At 36.5% G+C, this 24,307-nt stretch overlaps 3 protein-coding genes and 1 pseudogene across 5 annotated transcripts; 3 read left to right on the plus strand and 1 right to left on the minus strand.

Moving 5' to 3' along the window:
- The first annotated feature begins 31 nt into the window (after positions 1-31).
- Positions 32-16,812, plus strand: LOC144657131 (integrator complex subunit 11-like). 2 transcript variants are annotated; one of them, XR_013571468.1, is made up of 26 exons: positions 32-177; positions 2,916-2,927; positions 3,472-3,557; positions 4,178-4,251; positions 5,601-5,712; positions 5,939-5,998; positions 7,761-7,817; positions 8,036-8,134; positions 8,794-8,828; positions 9,274-9,354; positions 9,987-10,044; positions 10,168-10,232; positions 10,594-10,648; positions 10,874-10,969; positions 11,353-11,391; positions 12,028-12,111; positions 12,397-12,486; positions 12,841-12,921; positions 13,277-13,358; positions 13,747-13,866; positions 14,447-14,520; positions 14,605-14,747; positions 14,919-14,988; positions 15,430-15,501; positions 16,099-16,577; positions 16,627-16,812. XR_013571468.1 is itself a non-coding variant. In XM_078517439.1 (25 exons), exons 1-25 carry the CDS (start codon positions 150-152, stop codon positions 16,183-16,185), a joined length of 1,860 nt encoding a protein of 619 aa, XP_078373565.1. In that variant the 5' UTR covers positions 32-149; the 3' UTR covers positions 16,186-16,812. The 2 variants fall into 2 exon arrangements, 1 of the variants encoding a protein (XP_078373565.1); XM_078517439.1 differs by having other exon boundaries at positions 16,099-16,812.
- LOC144657184 (uncharacterized) lies at positions 4,366-5,170 on the plus strand. The gene has a single exon (XM_078517499.1). It carries the CDS (start codon positions 4,366-4,368, stop codon positions 5,005-5,007), a length of 642 nt encoding a protein of 213 aa, XP_078373625.1. The 3' UTR covers positions 5,008-5,170.
- A 1,149-nt stretch (positions 16,813-17,961) lies between the features above and the next one.
- On the plus strand, positions 17,962-19,582 carry LOC144657935 (melanocyte-stimulating hormone receptor-like; annotated as a pseudogene). The gene is made up of 3 exons (XR_013571631.1): positions 17,962-18,089; positions 18,390-19,188; positions 19,431-19,582. The product of XR_013571631.1 is annotated as a melanocyte-stimulating hormone receptor-like (transcript).
- LOC144657132 (cytochrome P450 27C1-like) lies at positions 19,558-22,468 on the minus strand. Its single transcript, XM_078517440.1, has one exon. It carries the CDS (start codon positions 22,153-22,155, stop codon positions 20,407-20,409), a length of 1,749 nt encoding a protein of 582 aa, XP_078373566.1. The 5' UTR covers positions 22,156-22,468; the 3' UTR covers positions 19,558-20,406.
- Between the last annotated feature and the right edge of the window lie 1,839 nt (positions 22,469-24,307).

Raw genomic sequence — 24,307 nt, forward strand, 5'->3', positions numbered from 1 at the left:
ACCTTCGGAAGGGTATGACGCTGACCACTAAATGGTCATTTCCAATATGGCGGCGATGGCGGCCTTTTCAGCTCCTTGATTTCCATTTGAACCTTGGAAAATTTAAATGATGTAATTTCATTCAGGGCTAGCGTCTATTTTGCGACAATATGCCAGAAATCAAGGTGGTTCCTTTAGGTATGTATTTTAGGTTTTTGGTTAGATTATTTTGTATGGATTAACTGCAGTACCCTGCCACTCGAATTAAATTCCACGTAGCCGGCTACACGGTACGCAGAAACTAATTAATTAATGCACCTATCAATGGTTTGCCCCAAGATGGGGGGGCAACCCCAGGGGAATTTGATACTTTTTGGAAGCCCTGGGCACCTCTCTTAGTTCCTTGCCCCCTGGTGGGGGATAGGGCCTGGGCATCTAGTGAATGTCAAATTTCACATATCTCCTCTAAAATTTCTAACCCAACAGACCATTTAAGATGTCAAAATCCCTACCCTGGGAGAGCTTCACGATGTCAAATTCCTGTGGGTTGCCCCCCCCCCCCCCCCCATCCTGGGGCAAACCATTGATAGGTGCATAAAGTTCAAGTTATGTGCTGGCTATGTGGTACGCGGTACGTGGTGAGTCACCACGTGCCGGGTGAGTAAAACATGAATTGACACATGAATATACCTTGTTCTTTAATCTATGAGCAGAAACTCATAAGGGTTGAAACATGTAATGAGCGTTCACAGCGTTTTAATATTCAGTTTTGCCAAGTACCATATTTGGTAACACGAAGAATTTGTGCGCGAATGCTTTATGCACGTAATGACACACGAAACAACATTTTCGGTTTTGCAGTGAGTTACTTGAATTTGACCTAAACGCCGTAAATTTCTTACAGAAACTAAAGAAATTCATAAAGTGTATCTGTTGTGGTTCAATTTTATATTTGGTTTAAAATTTTTCAAACCAGCTTGATTTTTATTTTTCATTGTCTTATGTTCATTATCATAATCTGAAACAAAGGGAAATAAAAATCAAACTGGTTTCAAAAATTTTAAATCATAGATAAAATTAAACCACAACATATCCATGTGATGTTTTCCTCTCAGTGTACTTAATGACGGTTATAAAACAGGAGAATTTAACCAAATTCAACTTTATTCAACCAAGCTTGTTCAAAAACAAGATTACGCCATTGAGCGTGAGCTAGTGCACGCTGTGAATTTAATCCAAATATTGAAATTTTGATTAGCTAAGTTTTTCTCCTGATTTTCCAATTATGGTACTTAATAGAAATGAATGTGCAAACGCTTTGTACAATGCGAATCATAGGGAGTTACACATTTCAACCCTTATGGGTTTCTGCCATGAGTCAAAACAAGTGCGCTTCACATGAATATACCTCGTTCTTTAATCCATGAGGGGGAAACAAGAGCTTTAAGCTATGACAAACATCAAGACCACTGCGTACCGCATAGCCAGTGACAAAGACAACTTAAGTCTTGTACTCTTGCATTCATTACTCACTACGTACCGCATGCCACATAGCCAGCAAAAAAGATAACTTGCAGTCTTGCATTTATTACTCACTGCGTACCGCGTACCGCATAGCCAGCGAAAAAGATAACTTCCAGTGTTGTATTTATTACTCACTGCGTACCGCGTAGCCACCTATTTTCAGTAAAGGGCTCAATGTAGCAGGGTATTCTGCAGTTATTTTGTATAAAAAATTTGAAAAATCCGGTGATGCATTATAAGCTTTGAATTTTGGGTTGTTCGCATTCCCATCCGTAAGAACAATAGATAATTCCACGGCTCCATCCCAGGTGTTTTATTTGGGTTAATAGCCCAAGTCTAGCTAAGTGTCTGACAAGTACCTCTGGCACAGTACAACTATAGCTACATATGTAGTATATGAGTTATATGTTGGACAAAATCTTATGTGCATGACGTGCACAGAGGCATTTGGAAGTATATATGGCATTTAATATACTTATAGGGGGGCTTAATTTGAGTTATCATTGTGTTGTTCCAGAAAATATCCATACCAATCCCACGAAGGGTTTTTTGGTTTGAATTCCCTACCTTCCATTGGAAGAGTATGGATATTTTCTCGGAACCACACATTTTGTCTTCATGTTTTGATGCCTAAAGGCACAGATACATAGCTTCAGTGATTTGACTCACATCACTAGTGACATGTGTAAAAGGATACGCATATCATACAGGAATGTACCTATCAAAGGCTGCAACATTGATGCTACGTGTAGGCTGCATGTTAAATGCCAAGCATGGTCACTTGATAGAAATCAAATCAGATATTGATACAATACATTTTAATACATATCAATTGCCAATTGTTTTAATGGTTATGGCAACTGATGGCGATCAACTTAGTGAAAAAATAAAATCCAGGGAAAATTCATTAGGAATGTTGTATAAGTAGAGATTATGGATCAATAATTTATGAAAAGAAAGTCTCACATATGTGTGATGTACTCTGCCACAAAAGGTAACCAAAAACTGCACTTTGCCCCCTGACATTGTCTAAAAGTGATCTTCTGCTCACTTCTGATATTGATCATGGATTTCAACCAGTAAGGAAGAGTTGACACCCACAACATTTAATCACAAATACCAAATCCCATCTCTCCAGGTGTGGCAAATATAAAATCTTCCAGTAACTGAATGTCTGCATAGAGTGAGAGAAAGGGGGGCATTCCTTCAAATTCAATATTTGAATGGTATATAAATAACATGAACATTTAAGTCCTTGTTATTGTTAATTGATTTTTAAGTAAAATAAATAAATATACCGGTAACTTTTTGTAAAAATGCAGTTCAAGGTATTCTCATTTTCTATACTCTTTTCTAATTTGCTTTTCTTTATTTATTTCTTAAATATTCACAATTTGGGACAATTTTTTCAGGAGCTGGACAGGGTATGTATTGTGTGATACATGTTTAGTTTATGAGTTATTGCTTGACCTTTCAAGGAGCAAAATCTTCTAGACATTTCTTTAAGGCAAATGTACATGAATTTTATAAGCCAAATGGTCAGTATGCTGGACTCTGGATCAAGTGATCTAGGTTCAAGCCCTGGCAGAGGCACTGTGTTGTGTTCTTGGGCAAGACACTTCTCTCACAGTGCCTTTCTCCAGCCAGGTGTATAAATGGGTATCAGCAAATTTAATCCTGGGGGTAACCCTGCAATGGACTAGTATCCCCTTCAGGGAGGAGTAGAAATACTCCTAGTTGCTTTAAGTTGCAGAAACCTGAATAAGCTCTGGCCTGATAGGTCACTAGTCTTGAATGCAGACTTTATCTTTTTTTAATTCTACTAACAATGTTTAAGGTCCCTTTCTAAGTTTTTTTACCTAATTTGTGTACAGTTATCTTTAGTTAGCAATTATTACTTCATATGTTAAAAAAATATGTCATTCCTGCCTTATACAATAAAATTGGTTCTTATTTTTAATCTCAAAGATGTTGGCCGCAGCTGCATTCTTGTGACTATTGGTGGAAAGAATATCATGCTGGACTGTGGAATGCATATGGGATATAATGACGAGGTATTTTCTGATTCATCTCATGGCATCATGTCATTGGTTCAAATCTTCACCTTTTAATTCCCTCAACTCAAAAGTGATTCAATTGTTTCCTATCATTTGAAATAGTTGCAGGCATGAAGCAAAATTAATATCAGAATTATAAACTATGTTTAGAGGGTAATTTCTGAGATACATGTAATCACAGTCTAGGAAGTTACAGTAAGGTAAAAGTCAAAAGTTAGGCAGAAGTTATAACTGGGACTCACTTGCACTGTCCCATGTACACTGAGAAGTAGCTGGACAACATTGTAAAGACTGTTCAGGAGATAAGAGTAAAAGAGTAGGAAAAGTAGAAGAGTGGGGAAAATATTGTAAGATTATTGTGATTGTACATGTTCAGGGGTGGAATTCAAGTTTGCCCATCGGACAAGCACCTCTCAAATTGTGCTTACCTGTGGTACATGTAGTTGCATGCTGGTCTAAGTTTACTTTTTATGATTTAGTTAAACAAATGGTCTGCCTGGGCTGTCCTTGTCCATCAGGCGAGTGAACATGAAAAGTTACTCACCAGTTAGGAAAATCCAAGACAACTGGACGGCCCTTTATTCAAGCCCTGGTCTAATCAAAGTTTTTTTTTACAGAGACGCTTCCCTGATTTCTCGTACATCACCAGAGCAGGGCGCTTGACACAGCATCTGGATTGTGTGATAATCAGGTTATTTGAGCCTCTATCTCAATAATTTACAACTTGATCAGAGTGTTTAATATATCATACATTCAACAACAATACATGCCCCTGGTAGTTTTCTCTTATTAAGCTCAAACTTTGATGTCTCTATCTATTTTTGATTGTAAATTAGATAGTGTTAGTACGTTTAAATATTTAGGGATTAAGCTGGCCTCAGACTTCACATGGTCTGATCATGTAGAGTATGTAATTTCTAAAGTAAATCAGCGACTTGGTCTTTTACGTAGGATCAAACATTTGTTACCTTTTACCGCTCGCCTACTTTTCTACAACAGCCTTGTTTTACCAATTTTTGATTATGCTGATCTTGTGTGGGGCGACAAGAACAATATGGAGCTTATGAATGACCTACAGGTTTTACAAAACAAAGCCGCGAAAATCATCCTGGACAGACCACTTTATTCGTCAGCTTCTGATGCCCTCGTAGCTTTAAAGTGGCTTAACCTAGAACAACGTAGATTTTATCATCGCTGTATATATGTTTATAAGTGTATAAATGGACTTATGGATCACTCTATGGAGTTACTAGCTAACAGGGACATTCATAGCTATAACACAAGGAATAAATACATGCTTAGGCTACCTCATGTAACCAAAAATTGGGGAAAGCAGAGAGTGTGTTATCACTCTCTGAAAGACTGGAATAACCTAGACAGAGACACCAGAAATGCACTTGATTTTGTAAATTTTAAGCGTAGCGTTCTAAGTAGGTTTTTTAGTTAATTCTTTCTTTTGTATTCAAGTTAGTTTTTAATAATAGTTTTTAATTCTTAGGTATTTTTCGTTTTATTGTATATAGTCTTATTAAGTATTTTTAATCTTAGTTAGGACCTTTCTGAAAACCACTGTATAGTGAATGAAGGCTTCCTAATAAAAGATTATTATTATTAATTAAATTAATTATTAATTATTATTATTATTATCAGTTTCAAGAAACTAACTGTGCCATGTCAGCATACTTAGCTCTGTATTAACTTGAAGTTGATAAAGGTGAAATTAACCAGGAAATTAATTTTGGAAAGCTGACCTGTCAAGCATTTACTCTTTGGAACATCTTTTTCTAAATGTACCACAAAGGGCTAATGGTGGTTAATTTAATTATTTTTATCAACTTGAAGTCAGTAATTTGCTACTAAGTGGTTCAAATTTGTTTAGGTTTAGTATCTTTATTTTCAATTAATTCCCTGCTGAGAAGCATATTATTTTAAGATTTCAGCATTGAAGTTTTTGACAAGACATGCAAATAATAGATCATTCATTGCCTTTGAAAGTATGAAAATTTTTATTAATGTTCTCAAGTGTGCTTCATTCTTTAGCCACTTTCACTTGGATCACTGCGGTGCTTTACCATATTTCTCAGAGATGGTTGGGTATGATGGACCTATTTACATGACCCACCCAACTAAGGCTATATGTCCCATCCTATTGGTAAGAATCAAGTTTTTGCTCACATGTAATTATATGTTGTGTTATTTACTTATTAATTTTATATCTGGCCATTTAATAGATATGTTGACCAATAAGATTATAGGGTAAAATTATAACAAATGTTGCATTTAAATTTAAGTCCATAATTATTTTAAAGGGAAGACCATATTACTGCAATGTAATTGGTTGCAAACTTACAGCCTGTCTTTGTGTTTTATTTGAACAGGAGGATTACAGGAAAATCACAGTTGAAAGAAAAGGGGAGACCAATTTCTTTACTTCACAGGTTAGTGTAGTCTCTCAGTGACTGTCTCTCACAAATAATTATGTGGTACTCAGAAACAACTTTGGACCATTTTGGGGTTTTTTGAATGTTGACAATAATTATTTGTTTTGGACTTCTTGTAGTTGAATCAGGGTTCTCTTTTTTTGCTCTTCCTGTTTTTCCAGGAATGAGTGAGTGAATGAATGTGGTTGCATTTGTCAACTGCAACCACAGTGATAAATGTGTTGTTGGCATAATATATATGGTTACGGAGCCCACAGGATAAAAAAGTTTATAAATTTGTGTTTTTTAGTTTTCTGACAGCACATGGATTTCCAGCTACATATGTTACATTACTAGTGATACCTATCGGTAGAAATGCCAACGAGTACAACGCTTTATGATTTTGGTCGATCAATAAACATTGCGCGTTTTCTTTGAAAATCTTGAAAAGTTCTAAAATAATACCAAAGTAGTGAAGATTTAGTGAGAAATCTTGTAAACTTCATGCTATTTGAGAGTTTCAAGCCATTGTTGTCCGATGCCGCTATTTTGGAAAGGTTTCCACTGTTTTAAAGTCCTATAGGTCTTAATCAAAGTGGCTATAAGCCACTGAACATGGAAAATAAATTACAAAACAAAAAGCAAACTTTTACAAAGATTTGCCAAAACAAAGCATTTCAAACTTTCCACACTGCAGTTAAATCCATTCAGCACATAAGTATTCAAAAAATTTGAGGTTTTAAAAGGTAAAAGCCTGGTCGGACAAGTTTGTGGCCAAAGATGGAACAAGTTTACTTTATTATTCCAAGAATAATTCATCACGCGCATTGTGTGATGTCTCAAATGTCACGTTGAATTGTTGTTGTTGAGACACTGCAAATTGCGTTCGGGCAACCAGCTTTTAGGAAAATTAAAGGCCCTGTTTCCCGAGAAAAAGCGCCGGTCAATCCAGGAAAAAATACAGTATAGGGTATTTATTTTATAAATTCGAGAAACGAAATAAAACTCCCTTCTGATCGATAAAATCCGTGTTGTTTACTTAGCCAGACCTAATTACGCATGCAAATTTGTATGACTTCGAAATTTTCGAAGCCTTGGAAATCTTGAAGCTTTGGAATGCATTTCTTGCCTTCATCTTAAATGAAATTGAATTGTAAACAAAGTTTAATTCAAGTTTCTTTCGTATTTTAATCTCTAGTTCGGGATTTGGCTTTTTGAAGGGAACAGATTGAAACCTCTTTGTTATCTGAGACACATCTTGTCTGGGAATTTTAGTTGCCAATGAATCATGCACGTGCTGAACAAATTAGTAGCGCGCTGATTGGCCAAACTACAACAAAGTGTGCACGTGCTGAACAGATTCTGCTGAACGGATTGGCTAAAAACATCAGAAATTGTGTCGTCACGATCTACCTTACATTACATTACATTACTTACATTACTCGACATTTGGAGTGTTTCTGAGATTTTTTTCGCATATACAAATCTTCTCGCGGCTCTATATTCTGCCGCCTCGTCAGGCCTTCTGGTCTTCCAGAAGGCCTGACTCGTTGGCAATAAATTTGGTTAATTTTATAATCATACACAAAAAATACTAAAAAAATATATAAGAGTAAAAAATCCTGCAATCGCACAATTGTACTTAAAATAATAGTTTGGTACTTGAAAAAAAAAATGTCGAAGTGAAGAAGATGAAAAATAAATTATAATTCAGAATGTGTTCTGATACATCACCAACATTTATCGTTTATCGGTATAGATCTTGTACCTTATTTTCCAGATGATCAAAGATTGTATGAAAAAGGTCATCACTGTTAACCTACACCAGACAGTAAAGGTAAACAACAACAGATGATTTATTTTTGTTTGGAGAGTGTTGTGGGAGGTGTGGTGGCCTACTGGTCCCTCTTGTCAGTACACTGGACTCAGGAAGAAGCAGTCTGGGTTCAATTCCTGGCTGAGGTCGTCATGTTATGTTTTTACAATCTGTGCTTGTTTTGTCCTGAATTATTGTCATGCTTGTTATCTGAAATTGGTTTTTGTTGTGATGAACAGGTTGATGATGAGTTAGAAATCAAGGCATATTATGCTGGTCATGTGCTGGGAGCAGCCATGTTTCACATGAGAGTTGGAACAGAGTCACTGGTGTATACTGTGAGTATTAACACTTTACCTGGCTAAAACCTGAGCTCTGACACTTGCTCAGTTCAATGCCACCCTTGCCTAGCTTGCCAGTGAATTGAAGTCAATTCCTTACTACAGATAGCTGCTACTCTGGGTATCTTGTTGACATTGCCTAATTTTTTCAAAGACAATAAAAGATCAGGCACCCAAAGTTGAAGAAGAAAGTGTTCACTGGATTCAAAGAAAATCTAACTACCAGTAATCTTACTGTAAAAGGCAGCAAAAAGGTGGCTAGTGGGAATTTTTCAATGGACAATCCTTCATATAGAGTGACAAATTCTCCTGGTAATTCTTTTGACTCTTGTTTATGCTGGGTAGAGCAGTTTTCAATTGAGTGTCGTAAAACCAAAACCAAAGTAATTACTCTGGCCAATCACAAAGGACACAGATAATCCAGTGAACCAATCAAAACTCAAAGCAAATACATGTAGTTGGCACGAAGCGCGGGGAAACGTGCTCGAGAAAGTCACGATTGGTTTTGGTTTCACTCCTGATTGGCCGAGAAAGTGGCGCGAAATTTTTAAACCAATCACTAAGCGTAGTGAACGCAAAACCAAAGCAAACGCAAATTACTTTCGACACTCAAGTGAAAACCGCTCTAACATTCACTATTGTTTACCTTCCCTCAGGGTGACTACAACATGACACCTGACAGACATCTGGGGTAAGAAGCATAGTGTGTTATATTCTTAATTTAAGGGGTTTCATTAGAACTGGATGCTGGCTCTTACATGGTACAAACACTTCAATTAAATATTAAGTAAATTGTTTGTCAGCATAATTGTTATTTTAACTCATTATGGCCACTGTTTTTTGGGACCCCAAACAACTGATTTTAGTGGCTCACTGGTAGCCCAATTTAACATGTTTACAAGTATTTAAACTGTCTGTTTATTTGCCTATTATTACCAGTACGTCTTGCCCCCTGCTTAAAAAGTTGGCTAAACCTTTCTCCCATGTGTTTTGATGTCATAGCATGGTGAACACAGTGTGTTAGATTTAGATGATCTCTCACTCTGGACATTGCTAATCTCAGCTATCAGATGCTCATGTAATAACATGAGTATTGTTTGTTTGTACCTTATTGGTCTTTTTTTATTTATTTGTAGGGCAGCTTGGATTGACAAATGTAGGCCAGATGTACTCATAACTGAATCAACTTATGCCACAACTATCAGGGACTCAAAGAGGTTGTTTACATTTTAAAGTACACAAATGTACAGACAGTATAATGATTTGTAGTGTTACATTTTGAAAATCAAGTAAGGTACAAATAGTCCTACAGCTTCAAAATATGTTTTTAATTTAGGTAACTTTAAAGACAAACTAATAAAAGTTTATGATCATATAACACATGCTTGGATTTTGTTGAGTATAATAGTTAAATTGCATAGGGCTATATTTAAATTATATCTTTGGTTTACAGTGTGAGGCGCCTTACTGTGGCCACCCAACAATCTTTTTTACAAGTATGCTCTTGTAATATTATTATTTGTTTGACGAACATGCCTCTCACCCTCTGCAAAGTTTAATACAATCAAATAAATACTTGTTACATATGCATTTATTGACAAAACGCAGTCAAAAAAGTAAAAATAAATATAACAAGACTACACTTGTAAAAAAGTTTGTTGGGTGGCCATGGTAAGACGTGTCGCACTGTAAAAGTTTTCAAACCAGTTTGATTTTTATTTCCTTTTGTTTCAGATATTTGTGATAATGAATAAGCAAAAATGGAAAATAAAATAAAAATTTGAACCAAAGATGAATTTAAACCACATTGTTTCAATCAATGTTGCATGAAATGCTTTATATCACTCAGATGCAGAGAGAGGGATTTTTTGAAGAAGGTTCATGAATCTATGGACAAGGGTGGAAAGGTAAGACTCTAAAATAATACTGAAAAAATATCAAGGTGATTTATTTCATGGATACGTACCTTACAACGTATGTAAGCACAGTACTTGGTTCTCTGATTTCATTTTGTATTTTGAATTTTGCAGGTGTTAATTCCAGTGTTTGCTTTGGGACGAGCTCAGGAACTTTGCATTTTATTGGAAACATATTGGTAGGATAATTCAAGGATTCACAAAACATTAACTATTTACCTTTAGTTAGTGGCTATTGCTATGGTCGTGACAGCTTTTACTAGTAAAGTCACACCAGTTAGCCCTTTAGAAGACTGTTTTTCCACTTTTAAGACATTTAAAGTCAATAATTTACTTAACTAAGCTATGGAAAACTGCAATAAATACCAGGAGACTACAGTTGAATGCACAGTCATGTATAGGTGGGGTACTGCTGGGCTTTCTAACCTTCTGATTGGCAGTACTGTTTATACATGTAGCTTGGGATAATATTTGTGATGGCTTTCCTAGCCTGACAAATGAAGGATGAAAGCTGACCTCATACATGCTCTTGTATTTCAGGGACAGAATGAATTTAAAAGCACCAATATATTTCTCAACAGGGCTTACTGAAAAGGTACAAAACTGTATTTTTAAATAGGTTTTATTTGACCCACGATCAAACTTCTAGTATATGAAAGGGGTTTAAATAACAGTTTTTGGTCTTACTTATTTATTTATCACTAGTTTACATGTTTGAATAAAATTATATCATATAATCAAGTAGCTAATAGCAACATTGTCAACAGTACGTGTAACAATAAAATAATATTAATCAACACACTATCAATGCTCTCCTTAGGCAAACCATTACTACAAGTTATTTGTGACATGGACCAACCAGAAAATAAAGAACACCTTTGTCCAAAGAAACATGTTTGATTTTAAACACATCAAGGTAAAACTAAGTGGAATCCATGAATGCTTGTTGGAATACCCAAGTTCCCATTGGAAAGCCTGATTTATAGCTTTTTATGCCGAGTGAATATATTAGGCTTCCATACCACTACTGCTATTACAACTCACCTGTTGTATAACATCAAATCAATGTAGTTTATTTCTTGTATTCATGTGTTTTTAGTGGTAAATTCTTTTAAGGGAAATTTATCTCTTTTTCTTATAATAAATTTTAAAAGAGCTTGGTGATGGCATTTAATGTTTTCTTAAATTCACTTTAAATAATAATATTTAGCTTTGTAGGGGAGTATGTATGCTTTAGTAAGTACCGAATATGATTTACCAGCAGTTTAATTTTGACAAAGTTTACACTTTCTTTTTCAGCCTTTTGACAGATCATATATTGACAATCCAGGACCAATGGTAAGAGTCATTTAAATCACAATCCTCAGTGAATTAAACTTAGGGCTATATCTCTTACAAGGAACATGTGTCATAGAACTGTCAAACATAAATTTTATATAAAAAAGCAACTAGTATATTTCATGCATCCTGCTAAAAGGTATAAACAGCCTGAGGATGTAAAATGTGCAAAAAGATCTGAAAATTGTTTTACATGTACATGGCATCACAACAATGTAATCAAACCTACAAGTCTGGTATACCAGGGTTGGGGTTTTCTGTTTCTGCATTCAGTTCAGTGTAGGGTGATTTTTACTGCCTGTGTTCAAACAACTTCATTGTTGATGAATTTGATCTTCTACTTGATGACTAGAGCGATTTTAGACTGATGTTGTAACTTTTAAAATTTCTTCTACAGATCACTAAGCATATGTTGTGGTTTAAATTTATCTTTGGATTAAAGTGTTCAAACCGGTTTGATTTTTATTTGCTATAATTTCAGATTATGATAATGAAATGAGACAATGAAAAATAAAAATTAAACAGGTTTGAAAAATTTTAAACCAAAGATTAATTTTTACCGTTACATATACACACACTAATCAATTTGTTTGGTGTATAAACAGTTGTTTGACTGTGTGCTCCTTTTTCTTGCAGGTTGTGTTTGCAACACCTGGTATGCTGCATGCTGGATTGTCACTGCAGATCTTCAAGAAATGGGCCTCAGACGAGAAAAACATGGTAAGATTCCTTGCATCTCTGTTGCTGTGAAGTCTCATTTTGTTCATCCTATCCCAAAATTGTACCTACACTATGTGATTATGATCATTGATATTTTAAAGTTATTACCTAAGTCCCACTAATATGAACATGTGTAAGCCTGGTTATGAGTTCCTGGTTTAATAAAGGCCTATCAGTCTAATAACATAACACGACAGTTTATCCTCTCATTCAGTGGATTTACTGGTATGTTTATATACAATCCATGAGATCTTTCCTCTTAGAATATTGTATGGTGCATTATAGGTTGTAATTCCTGGTTATTGTGTTGCTGGAACTGTGGGCCATAAGGTGCTGTCTGGACAGAAGAAAATTGAACTGGACAAGAAAAGTGTTGTAAGTGTTCCAAAACCTGTTATGTAACATGATTGCATGAGGTAATTAAACTTTTCTTCAAGGGGCAGACAGTTGTTCTACTAGTATGGCTTGGTATTAACTTTGTTATTTTTTTCATTGGTAAATGTATAATTTCAGGTTATTTTGTAGTATTTCAAAACATTAGGACATTATGGCCTAAAAGGTCGTAAATACGGTACGTTTGATTGATACCGTAATATAGATTGCTGTACATGTAAGTTGCCTTGAAAAGTCCTGCTCTTGTCAACTTACCATAAGATACAATTGTACCAGAAACATTGACATCGATACAATGGTAACTCATTTTCAACTGCATATCATTTCTTTTCTCAGATTGATGTCAAGCTATCAGTTCAGTACATGTCATTCAGTGCGCATGCTGATGCAAAAGGAATCATGCAACTCATTCGCCAGGTCAGAATAACAACTAGAAACATTGGAATTGTGCCTAAGCAGGATGTTGAGTGTGCGCTAAAAATCACGACCAAGTCTTTTGAAGTGAGAAGTCATTATTTAATGTTTAAATATGTGGCTAGCTTGGATTGATAAAATCAACATTTTTAGCTTGTTTGTTTTAATGTTTTACATTATCGTATTTGAAGGTGGTAAAAAAAGAGGGGTGGGGGGAATTTATTTAAATGGGCCACTGTTCATTTTATTTATTTATTTATTTATTTATTTATTTATTTATTTATTTTTAATTTTTGTGGAACAATCTTGCAACAACAACAAAGTACTTACAGTTTAATTATTTCTTTGTTGGTTTCAGGCCGAACCCAAAAATGTTGTTTTGGTTCACGGAGAAGCAGGGAAGATGGATTTTTTGAAACAGCAAATTGAGAAAGAATTTGGTAAGTTATAAAAGGGAATCAAGGCATATGATCAGTATAAAATGAGAAATAATTAATATCGCTTATTACATGTTAGGGGATTGATTAATAAAATTTGTCTTTAATATTTCTGTTGGTTAACCCATGGATCTAATTCCATCTTATGTTGTCAATCAGGTGATGATAATAAAGACAACAGTTGATGTCTTGATGAAACAGCAAACTCTCAAAACTAACATTAAAGGAAATGTATGCTTATTAGTAAAGAGAAAGATCGGGGCTGAAAGAGAAAGAAAATTAAACTTCTCTTGGCAATGGAGGAGTACCAAATAAAAAAAATGGTAGAAATAGTTTGTAAGTAGTTTGTAACTAAAGTAATTACTTTACTGTTTGTACCATATTCCTTTAGGCATTAACTGCTACAAACCAGCAAATGGTGAAACAGTGTGCATGACTACCATTCCTACCATCACAGTTGACATGTCTCTAGATCTGCTGAAAAGAAAAGTAACGTCCTTAGAAAGAAAAGGTTGGTTGTTACTCATTGTGATCTCTTAATCAGAGGCATCGTTGCTGACTCTGGCCGATGTCCTGTGTTCTTTATTAAGACACTTCACTCTCACATTGACTGGAGAGTAATCTGTGTTGGACTAGGATCCCATCTAGGAGGAGTACCAATACTCCCACATTTATGTTAAGTTTTAACGTTTAAGAAAACGTTTCCATCACCAACCCGTATACAACATACAACGTACTCCTATGTTGCAGTAATCTGTCTGTTTGTCGAGTATCTAAACCGTATCAATGTAATATTGGAAGTGAAAAGAATAGTAAGCCCCAATCGGTCAACCAACTGAGTTTATAGCTTGTCATTTCCCAGTTTTCAACCTTTTAAAGCTTCTTGTCCACATACCAATTCTCCTTGACATCCACATATCTTTTATTTTCTCTTTACTTGTGATCTGTGTGTTGATTAAGTATCAATTTTATGACAGTTATCATTACTGTTAATGGAGTATTTCCCAAATTTGTCAAAACACGTCTTTGTCGATTGTCTTCATAAGTAAAAAGAGTTATGCTGGAGGTCATTATTTGTTATCGATTTTCAGACACAAAAAGAGCCAAGCTTACTCCTCACAATAATCACCTACCATTGCAAGGAGTTTTAGTTATGAAAGACACGGTAAGTTTTGCGCTATTTCTTTTGATTTTGCTTTATTTGTAGCTGTTTGCTGTTCTTTGTGTAACTTTGTTTCTCGTTTGGCAGTCTGTCAGATTAATGGAACCGGCTCAAGTGATGAAGGAACTGGGACTGACTGAGCATAAGCTTCGTTTTACGTCATCCGTTACCATGGAGACTACAATACCACATCACGCGTTTGTAGAAAGAATGCAGGCTCAGCTTGAAAGGTATGTGGTTCAACCATGAAGACCTAGGAGCAGATTGAAAAAGTTCAAACCCGAGATCAGAAACGGCGTCAACTTAAGTTTATTTACCTTTCAAACTTTCTTTCAGTTTATAGTTCTAGGCTAGAATTACTAATAACTAAGATCTTTTCGTGAACTTCTTTTGAATTTCAGACTTCTACCAAACTATTCTGTTCAGCGAATGGCGGAAGGTTGTTTGTCAGTGGATTCTGTTCTCATCAAGGTTGGTGGTTCACGAAGTTTATCAGTAAAACGTACTTTGACCGGTTACTCTTCTTGACCACTGCTGCTGTATGCAGTCTTTGCTTAACAGAAATGGTAGTCTTCACCAAATTGGTCTAAACGCCATATTATCTTTGGCTTGATGTTATTATATTTCCAATCGTTACTATTAAGTTGATGAAAGTTTCGCTGAATCGATTGAGATTAAAAAATTGCCTTTTTGTTTTGTATTTTGGGCGAACTATCTTTCCATTCTTCATCAATTTCAAAAACTTCTTTGTTATTTTTTGATTTAATTCAATAGATGGAGGTCCCCCAACTAGTTTAGCTTAAAAGTTATTTTGGATGACCTGTTACTGTCTTTATTTTTTAATTTATATAATGTATCTTTAGGTTTTTGTATCTTTAGTACAGTACAAAATAAACGTTGTTGTTGTTCCAGATATCACCAAGCAGTGATGAAGTAAGTGATGGTGGTTCAAGCTGTACGGCGCTTGTTTCCTGGACACTACAGGTGATGATAACAGTAAGATTACACCACCAAACTACTAAAATCTTCACCTCAACTCATCTTTTTACAACGTCTCGACTGACTTATTGTTTTTGATCTGTTTCATAATAATCATATGTTTGACGAAACTGAAAACACTTGAGCACGCGGTATGCAAGTAGAGTGTATTGGAAACTTGATAAAAAAACATTTGGAAGTTCCGCGTAGAATTTGAATATATATTTCTACGACAAAGTCCTCTTGAAAAAACTTATCTGTTAACCCAGCAGTGATGGCTCAATACTTACTAAGCGATCACCTACCTATACCCAAAGGACGATCGCTTAATACAGGCTTGGATGTCTGATATATTGCTGATGACACGAAGCCAAGACCTCGGCAACACGTGTTGCCAGCAGATCTTCATTCATGCATGTCTCAGTTTGCAGATGAGGTGTTTCTTAAATGCTCATGTAAATCAAACTCTTTCTATATGAAAAAAAAAAAACTGAGGCAAAAACTCAATTAAGAAATGAAGGATTGTAACATTTAATTCTGTTACGAAACGTTTTGCTCCCAAAAACTGTATAAAAGTAATTTCCATTGTGCTTTCATTTTCAGGAAGAAGAATTAGGAAGTCACGTGCTCTCTTTGCTACGTGATCGAATAGCCGGGCCTTTGATTCCGCTCGGAGAGCCTGGGAGCTGATGAATTTTCAACGAAAAGCACTTGTAAAAAGAAATTCATCGTGCGAGACCGACCATACGAAGATGAAATGTCAAGATAGCTTACTGTACCTCTCTTCTGTAGCCATCGGACGTTTGAACTGTTGTTATGTAGTGTAATGTTTCTTGAGAAGCATGAAAAGTAAAGGAGTTATGACCAGTTATTCTTGGGAGTGACAAACGGCTTTCAGTGACAGTCGATAGACAAGACAGTTTGTACATTATTGTACATTTGTTGTATTATACTCACTCCAGGTTTGCAGAAAGGTTATCCTCTTTACAGTAAAACAATTATAATATCAAAAGCCCAAGATAGTAACTTGCGTCAAATTGTGACACCGCTTGGCCAGACTGACTATTTTGTAAATACCTTGTGTCCGCTCTGGTGCAGCTCAAATTTCTGGTGCTCTTCATTTTAGTATAGCCACGCACACATCAATAATCAGGACGAAAAACTGTACTTTGATTTTTTTAAGATTTGGGAGCCCGTTTGGCCACCCGGCTCAAATCTGACGCAAGCTCGCACGTCAAAGTTAGCGCCGACTAGGATTCCTTCTGGTCAGGACGGTTTACATTTGAGTTGCTTCGAATAAAACCTATTTTCTGTCAAGACGCTGGCCTTCCTATGTTCTTCTATTTCGCGTTTTTCTTGTACCGTTTCTGTAGTTTTGCCGATTCAGATTCTGATTTTAGTCAAATTTTCCAAGGGAATCATATCAAACAAACTTACCCACCCGCATCAGTAAACTGTTCAGGAGTTTGGTGTAGTCATTATGTGGTTACGTTTCGATAAGTTGTTCTTCACATTGTCGTACTGTTCAGCGCCGAAGGTGAACACATGCTCACCCTGGATTATAAGAAAACAGTTATGATATGTGTACATGTGTCTACTGCTTGGAACAAGCTGTTTAGTTGGTGGTACATATAAGAGCGACATATTTTCGTGTGCCTTTAGGGCCTATTTATATGGAGGGGAGTTGTCCCTGGTAGGAGGGTTACCCTCTCCCCCGAGCCATCTTTTGCCGAGCGTTTAGATGAGAAAGTTGTCCCTGTTGACCGAGCCAAAACTTGGCCCTCTCGGTTCAAAAGACTGGCGAGAGTTGTTTTGAAACATCTATTATGGCTGCTTTTTCCAAAATCAGGAACGCTGAATCGTCAACCAACACCATTTTTTGGACTAATTTACCGCCGACTTCCATTTCAATTTATCTGCAATTTTGTTTTTGCTGATTTTAGCGTTTGCGCATGCTCCGTATGTGTCAACTTGTCCCTGGTAGGCGAGGCAAAAATAACCAAACTGTTTATATGGGAAAAAGTTGGCTCGCTCCCCAGGGTCACCCTACCTTCAAAGCGAGTGACCCTCCACCCAGGGTCACCCTGTCCCCCGAGCCAACTTTGCAATTTCTCATATAAACGGCTCGCAGCTATTTATAAAGAAACGTATGAAAAGCTCTCTCGCCCGGGGTGGCTCGGTATAGAGGGTAACCCTCCTACCAGGGACAACTCTCCTCCATGTAAACAGGCCCTTAGTAACTTGACATATTTAGGTGATAATTTGAGCATCCACCTGTGACATTGCCACTGAGATAGTGAGTGTGTAATAATAATGATATTCATGTTTGTAATTTACATCAACATAACATAATGTCCATATCTAAATAGTTATAAATAGCTATCAAGAAAACAACGAGTTAGAAAATTAAAGAACCTATTGTAGATTCCCACAAGTGAATTTCCATGCATCTTCACTTTCTTCATTATGGAACTTCTCCTTCTACGTTACAAGCTGATCTTTTTGCAGTTTTCTTTGCTTCTTTGTGTTAGTGGTCCATTATTTTTACCCGGTTACGTGCAGTTACCAGTTGTCTTTGGCAAACTTCTCAAAAGGTAAAAAACGAATGAAAAAAAAAACGAATGAAACGTTTTCTCAATTCCTATGTTATTGACATAATTTTGCTGGTGATAATTAATTAGAAAATTAATACAAAAGGCTTACTACTGACTTTCAAGCTTTTCTTCAACAAATCAAGAAGAAAACAGAAGCATCCATAGCATTGAATGAAAGATTAACATTACTTCGCCTTTCAATCATCCCGACAAAAACAACTGGTGGAAATGTTCTTCAATTCGACAGATATTATGACTGAACGAGACCTAAATTACAAGATCGCTATCTGCGTTATCCAGGTTATTCTCTGCTTCACGGCTTCACGGCTTCACGGCACTGCTCGGAAACTCGGCGATTCTAATAACATTATGGAAGACATCATCTTTGCATACATCAGCAAATATCTTGCTGATAAGTTTGGCTGTATCAGATCTTGCTGTTGGATTGGTTAGCCATCCCCTGCTTATAGCATGCTTATAGCAAACATGCTAAGCGGAGACCCCACTGTGGAATTGCTTCTACTTATTTTGGGTCCCTTCTTGAGTATCGCATCTTTCGTTACCGTTACAGCAATTGGTGTCGATCGCTTGCTTGCTCTTCAATTGCATCTGAGGTATAAAACAGATGTAACACCGTTTCGTGTTACATTGGGAGTTGTTTTCATTTGGGTCTTTGCTGGTGTTTTTGCAAGCATGGAACTGTGGATTTTCAAATTATCTAGCATAATCTCGTCTATCGTAGTTGTTAGCTTGTTGGTTGGAAACTTTATTGTTTATTTGAAAATATACCTTATTATGCACCGACATCAAACACAGATTCAACGGCAGCAGCAACAACAACCCGCGAACAATAAAAACATTTTTAGCGTAAAAAGATTCAAGAAAACTGCTTTAAACACGTTTCTCGTGTTTATTTTAATTGTCTGCTGCTACATGCCACAAACCGTTGTAGTACAAATGGCTGTAGCAGGTGTAAGCATTGCGCCAAGAGTTTATAACATAACGATTACATTAATTGGCCTTAATTCTTCTCTAAACCCTTTACTGTACTGTTGGCGAGATCGAGAGATCCGCACAGCCATGAGGCAACTGTTTTGCTGTTGATTATATTACACAAACTCCGTTCGAAATATATGAGAAAACATCAGGTAGAATCCCACTTACTGTGCTACGAACCACTCTTTAACACATCTTGAAAAAAAAGAAAATATAAGTTTACCTCCCTTGTGTAAGAAAATGTCACACATGACTTAATACCACAACTCCCTGCGATCGTATAATAGACCACTGGCATGTGAGCTTTTCATCTTTTTCCTTGTGCTACGGACCGCAACAGGTAAGTGGGATTTAATCGCATAGTTTTGAAAGGATTTTTAACTTTGAAGGATGTTTTTGAGCCCGTACAGAATGTAGTACTTTTCTTTTTATTTTCATGCTACCCATCAGGACGAAGATTTTTTGTACAAAGCCGACCAGCACAACTGCCTACATAGCCCAGCAACTTGTTTCTTGTTTTTTTTTTTTTCTCATAGTGGGCATTCTAACACTAATATAACAGAGAGGCTGTCATGAGTGATTCATGTTCTTCAACTTTTGTTTATTTTTTCTGTTGCCAATTTTCATAAATTAAATTTGTTTTAATGAAGAAGAATTTGGTGAACACCAATCGAGGAAGACGTGTCAATGTTTCATTCTTTAGGCAAGGCAGTGTTATTGCAAGTCGCTTACAAGCTAAGCATCAGTTATATGATATAAACTAAGCCGTTCAGCTTTTAGCTCGAACAAAGTAGTCAACTTTCCTTCTTGCAGTACATACATGTATTCACATAAGGTGGCCAAGGGGAAAGATACCAATCCATTCTTTCATCCACTGAGAAGTTTGATATTAATTTAAATATCTCGTGGTGGTTGGTGGAAATCAGGACCTTAATTACATTTGTGTAACAGAACAAAAAATCAAAGTACAAATTGCTGTAATAAAACTGTAACTCCACAAGGAAGTATACAGTACGTCAAATAAATGGTGGTTGGTGGAAATCAGGACCTTAATTACATTTGTGTGTAACAGAACAAAAAATCAAAGTACAAATTGCTGTAATAAAACTGTAACTCTACAAGGAAGGATACAGTACGTCAAGTAAATCAGTGATTTATGATCTAGACTTGACTATTTGAACAGTTGATCGACGTTGATGACAAAACGGTTTGGAAGCAAAACAAAGAGCTGTCATTACTCATTCAAGGCACACTTATTAGCTCCTGGAAACAGTGACTCATTACAAACATTTTTTCCAAACTCGTTCTTTTTTTTCAATGTTCACAGTTTTCTGTCCACAAACTTCGCTCTCACTGGTCTGTCGGGAATGGTGATTCCTCTGATAAATGGTTGGACCATTTCAGCATCAGGAGGATACTGAATTTCAAACTGCTGCACGATTCTGGCCAATAGAAGATGAAGCTCCAACTCGGCGACACGGCGGCCAATGCACATCCGGGTTCCAAACCCAAACGGAATGGAAGCAAACACCTCTTTGGCTTGATTAAACTTGTTGCTTTGTTCGCGAAGCCATCTCTCTGGTTTGAATTCTTCGGGATCGGGAAATACATCTTCGTCGTGACTCATAAAATAAACAAGGAAGTCGAGCTGAGTGCCGGCAGGAATATGGTATCCACTTAAGATCAGATCCTCACTCGCTATTCGACCAAATATCGATAGCACCGGGTATAGCCGAAGGGTTTCTCTCACCCAAGCTTTGAGGTAAGGCATCTGAGCGATTGTGGCAGGCGATGCTTGGTTTTGGTCTCCTAGAACAGACAAAACTTCTTGTCGTAGAATTTCTTGTTTATCTGGATTTTTTGCCATCATGTACAATACCCACTGCATTGTGTTGGAAGTTGTGTCAACTCCAGCAAACAGAACATCAATCACACTTCCTAGCAGGTCATCTTTGGAAAGTTTTCCACTCGAGAGAAGAAACTCAAAAAAGCTCATCTTCTTTTCACTTTCCCTTCCAGTGTGTTGCATCTGTTCCTGTTCTTCTATTTCTTTAATTCTTCGTTGAATAAACATTTCGGCGTATTCGTACATCGTATCAAAGCTGTCAAACATCTTCTTGACTTGTTTCGGTTTGTAAATCTTGATCAACCAGATGGGATAAAGATTGGTTCCCATCATTTCTTCAAGGAACACGTTAATAGCCTGAATAAATGTTTGTGCCTCTTTGTTTACTTCTGGCTCCAGGCACCCGAATCTTTTGTCAAACAACATCTCTGCAACAGATTCGAACGACCATTTGAAGAGCTCGTTGTCGAGCCCCTGAACTTCGTATTCCTTCTCTGATCCCGGCGGTTCACGAATGTTTTTCACTCTTTCGATGAAATCTGTAACAATTTCATTAAACGGAACAGCGTAGTCAGCGACTTCTTTAGGTCGAAGCATGCGTTTGCTGATTACACTTCGGTAATTGTACCATTCTGTGCCATTGGCGAAGAACACACCAGGTTCTTTTCCCCGAGTTTCTCTATAGTAATCAAAAATAGGAATGTTGAACCGTCTGGGATGTTTTGGCTCATTTCTCAGCACCGTGGCAACATCTAAAGGATCGGCGAGACTGACGGACTTCATGCCGGGAAAATCCATTAGGAAGATTCGGCCATACTTTTCGATGCTATCGGCTTGTAGCGACAGTAATCGTTTTCCCAGCGGTTCTCCTCTTTCTCCTAGAAACGCCGTCCACGAGGCTTTTATGAGTGGAAGACTTAACGGCCCTGGAAGATCGGTAAACTTTTTGATAGCTTCATCTGTGTTTTGCTCATTTGCATTTGAAGCAACAGTATTCAGCATCGAAATTTTCGTTGTACGCGGCAAGAAAACATTCTTGTTGAGGCACGAAAAGGAGGCAGCAGTCAGCCTGAATCGTCCTACATACGCCATTTGTTCATCTACTGGGAACGTAAGCCGAAGAAACTTAAGTTTACTGAAAGGAATCAGTAGTGTAAAGGGCTTCGATAATCGACTCACAGTGTACTCGCTGATAAATTTATGATTAAGGTCAGCTCTGATCATATGACCGTAAAATCCGGCCACAAATATATCACGCAACACAGAGATACCGTAATAGACTTGTTACAAGCCGGGGTTTTCAATGTAAACGTAAACGTAAGCTATATATAAACTTCGATTTGTCTGCTTCCATAACCCGGGATTTCTAACACAATCTTACTATATATTTTTTGCTTTCCAGACTCGTTCAAATTTACTTTGCAATGCCGAACAGAACCTTTATTTATAGCGACATGGACGCCAATTGAAATTGTTCTTGAAACACAGGCTTTGTCATTTGTTTCAGCAACCAATCGTATCTCTGGTTGGTACAACAACAACAACAACAACAATTTATTGAGGTATTTCCATAAAAATACATGGCATTACCTACTTACACTTGAGAAATTACAAGTAGTATCAGAAATAAAACAAAAATGCGATTTTATCATTTGGAAAATAAAGTTTCATGTCTAAGAGACATAGCTTGAAAAACAAAAGCAGCAGTTGATCGACAAACAGCAGGATCAATGCTGTTACAAAGAAATAAAGATTTTGCATTAATATCAAACTCGTTAAAAATACTATATTTGGCGGTTATTTCATTAAAGAACTTTAAACGTATGTTTTCGTATAGCTTGCATGAAAATAAGAAATGCATTTCGTTTTCAATTTCATCCGAATGGCAGAAAGAACAGATTCTCAAATTAATAGGAGTCTTGGGTATTGTGTGTCTACCAGTTTCGATACGTAATTTGTGATTCCCAAGTCGAAATTTGCTAATGGCAGTTCTGTGGTGAGGATTGTTGATTGCGTCCAGAAAACTAGATTTTTTGGTATCTTTTTTAAATGAATGATAAAATTGTAATTTTCTGTTTGTGCTAATTAGTTTTAGTTGATGAGCTATTAACGCTTTGCTAATGTTTTGCTTAATGTAAGAAGTAAAGAGTTTTCCGTTGTTTTCATTTAATATTAAAGAGCTCGAGTTGTATTTATTGCATAACTGATTCATTTTAAGCATTAGACCTGTCTGGGTTTTATCAGCCATCTCCTTAGAAAGCTGTAGACATTGCTTAGCGATGTTATTTTCTGGTAAGCTCTGAAGATGAATCCAAAATTTTACTATGGAGGTTTCGATGGCTAATTTTAGAGGAAGCCTTCCAAGTTCATTTCTGGTTGCAACATTTGGGCATTGTTTATTCACTCCTAATAATTGTTTGCAAAAATATATGTGTGTTTTTTCGATGTCATCTTTCTCCCAATTGTTGAAATCATCTTTATCGTAGATACCCCACACTTCTGAGCCGTACAGTAAAATAGGGAGAAAGAGAGAATCAAAGAGTTTATTTGTGACACTAAGGGACAATTTTGAAAAATCCAAGTAACGGCGAGTAGCAAAGATGGATCTTCTTGTTTTATCTTTTAAGTTTGATTTACAGTCTCTAAAGCTTCCGTTTGCAGAAAAATTTATACCAAGATAAGTGTAATTGTTGACAATTTCAATTTTGTCATTGTTTATATGAAAATAATGTTTGTCGAGTAAAGATTTCCTGCATTTCTTTTGGAAGATGACAACTTTCGTTTTCTTTGGATTAACGGACAGCAGCCAATCGTTACAGTATTTTTCAAGAATGGAAAGTGCCTTCTGCAGACCTTTAGCTGAGTGAGAGATTAATACTAAGTCGTCTGCGTAAAGTAAACAGTTTAAATTGGAGCCGTTAGGTAGAGCGATAGGATCTGTGTCTTCTCGGTCTAGTAAAAAAGGGATTTCATTTAAGTATAAATTAAATAACATGGGCGACAGAATGCAGCCTTGACGTACACCTTTCTGATAATCGAAAAATTCAGTCCTTTGGTCACCATACTTAACAGAACATATAGTTTTTGAGTAAAGATTTTTAATCAAATCATAGAAATTTCCACCAATCTTATAATGTAAAAGTTTGTAGAATAGTCCATCATGCCAAACCGAATCAAAAGCTTTCTTGAAGTCAATAAAACAAGTGTACAGTTTGCCTCTTGCTGTATGACTAACATATTTATCCACTAATGTTCTTAGGGTAAAAATATGATCTGATGTGCGATGATTAGGTAAAAAACCGATTTGAGCTTGATGTAATATGTTTTGTTGAAGTACATGATTTTTCAACCTGGCATTGAGGACCGAGGTAAAAAG

This window comes from Oculina patagonica, chromosome 6 (assembly GCF_052425735.1).
Source record: "Oculina patagonica isolate OP01 chromosome 6, crgOcupat, whole genome shotgun sequence".
In the NCBI taxonomy this organism is placed as follows: Eukaryota; Metazoa; Cnidaria; class Anthozoa; order Scleractinia; family Oculinidae; genus Oculina; species Oculina patagonica.

Excerpts from the sequence above, each read along its gene's own strand:
- LOC144657131 (XM_078517439.1), top strand. The coding sequence starts at position 150 with ATGCCAGAAATCAAGGTGGTTCCTTTAG. Across the intron at positions 5,999-7,760 it reads CCAATTTCTTTACTTCACAG|ATGATCAAAGATTGTATGAA; the intron begins GTTAGTGTAGTC and ends CTTATTTTCCAG. Across the intron at positions 8,135-8,793 it reads CAGAGTCACTGGTGTATACT|GGTGACTACAACATGACACC; the intron begins GTGAGTATTAAC and ends ACCTTCCCTCAG.
- LOC144657184 (XM_078517499.1), top strand. The coding sequence starts at position 4,366 with ATGTCTCTATCTATTTTTGATTGTAAATTAGATAGTGTTAGTACGTTT.
- LOC144657132 (XM_078517440.1), bottom strand. The coding sequence starts at position 22,155 with ATGATCAGAGCTGACCTTAATCATAAATTTATCAGCGAGTACACTGTG.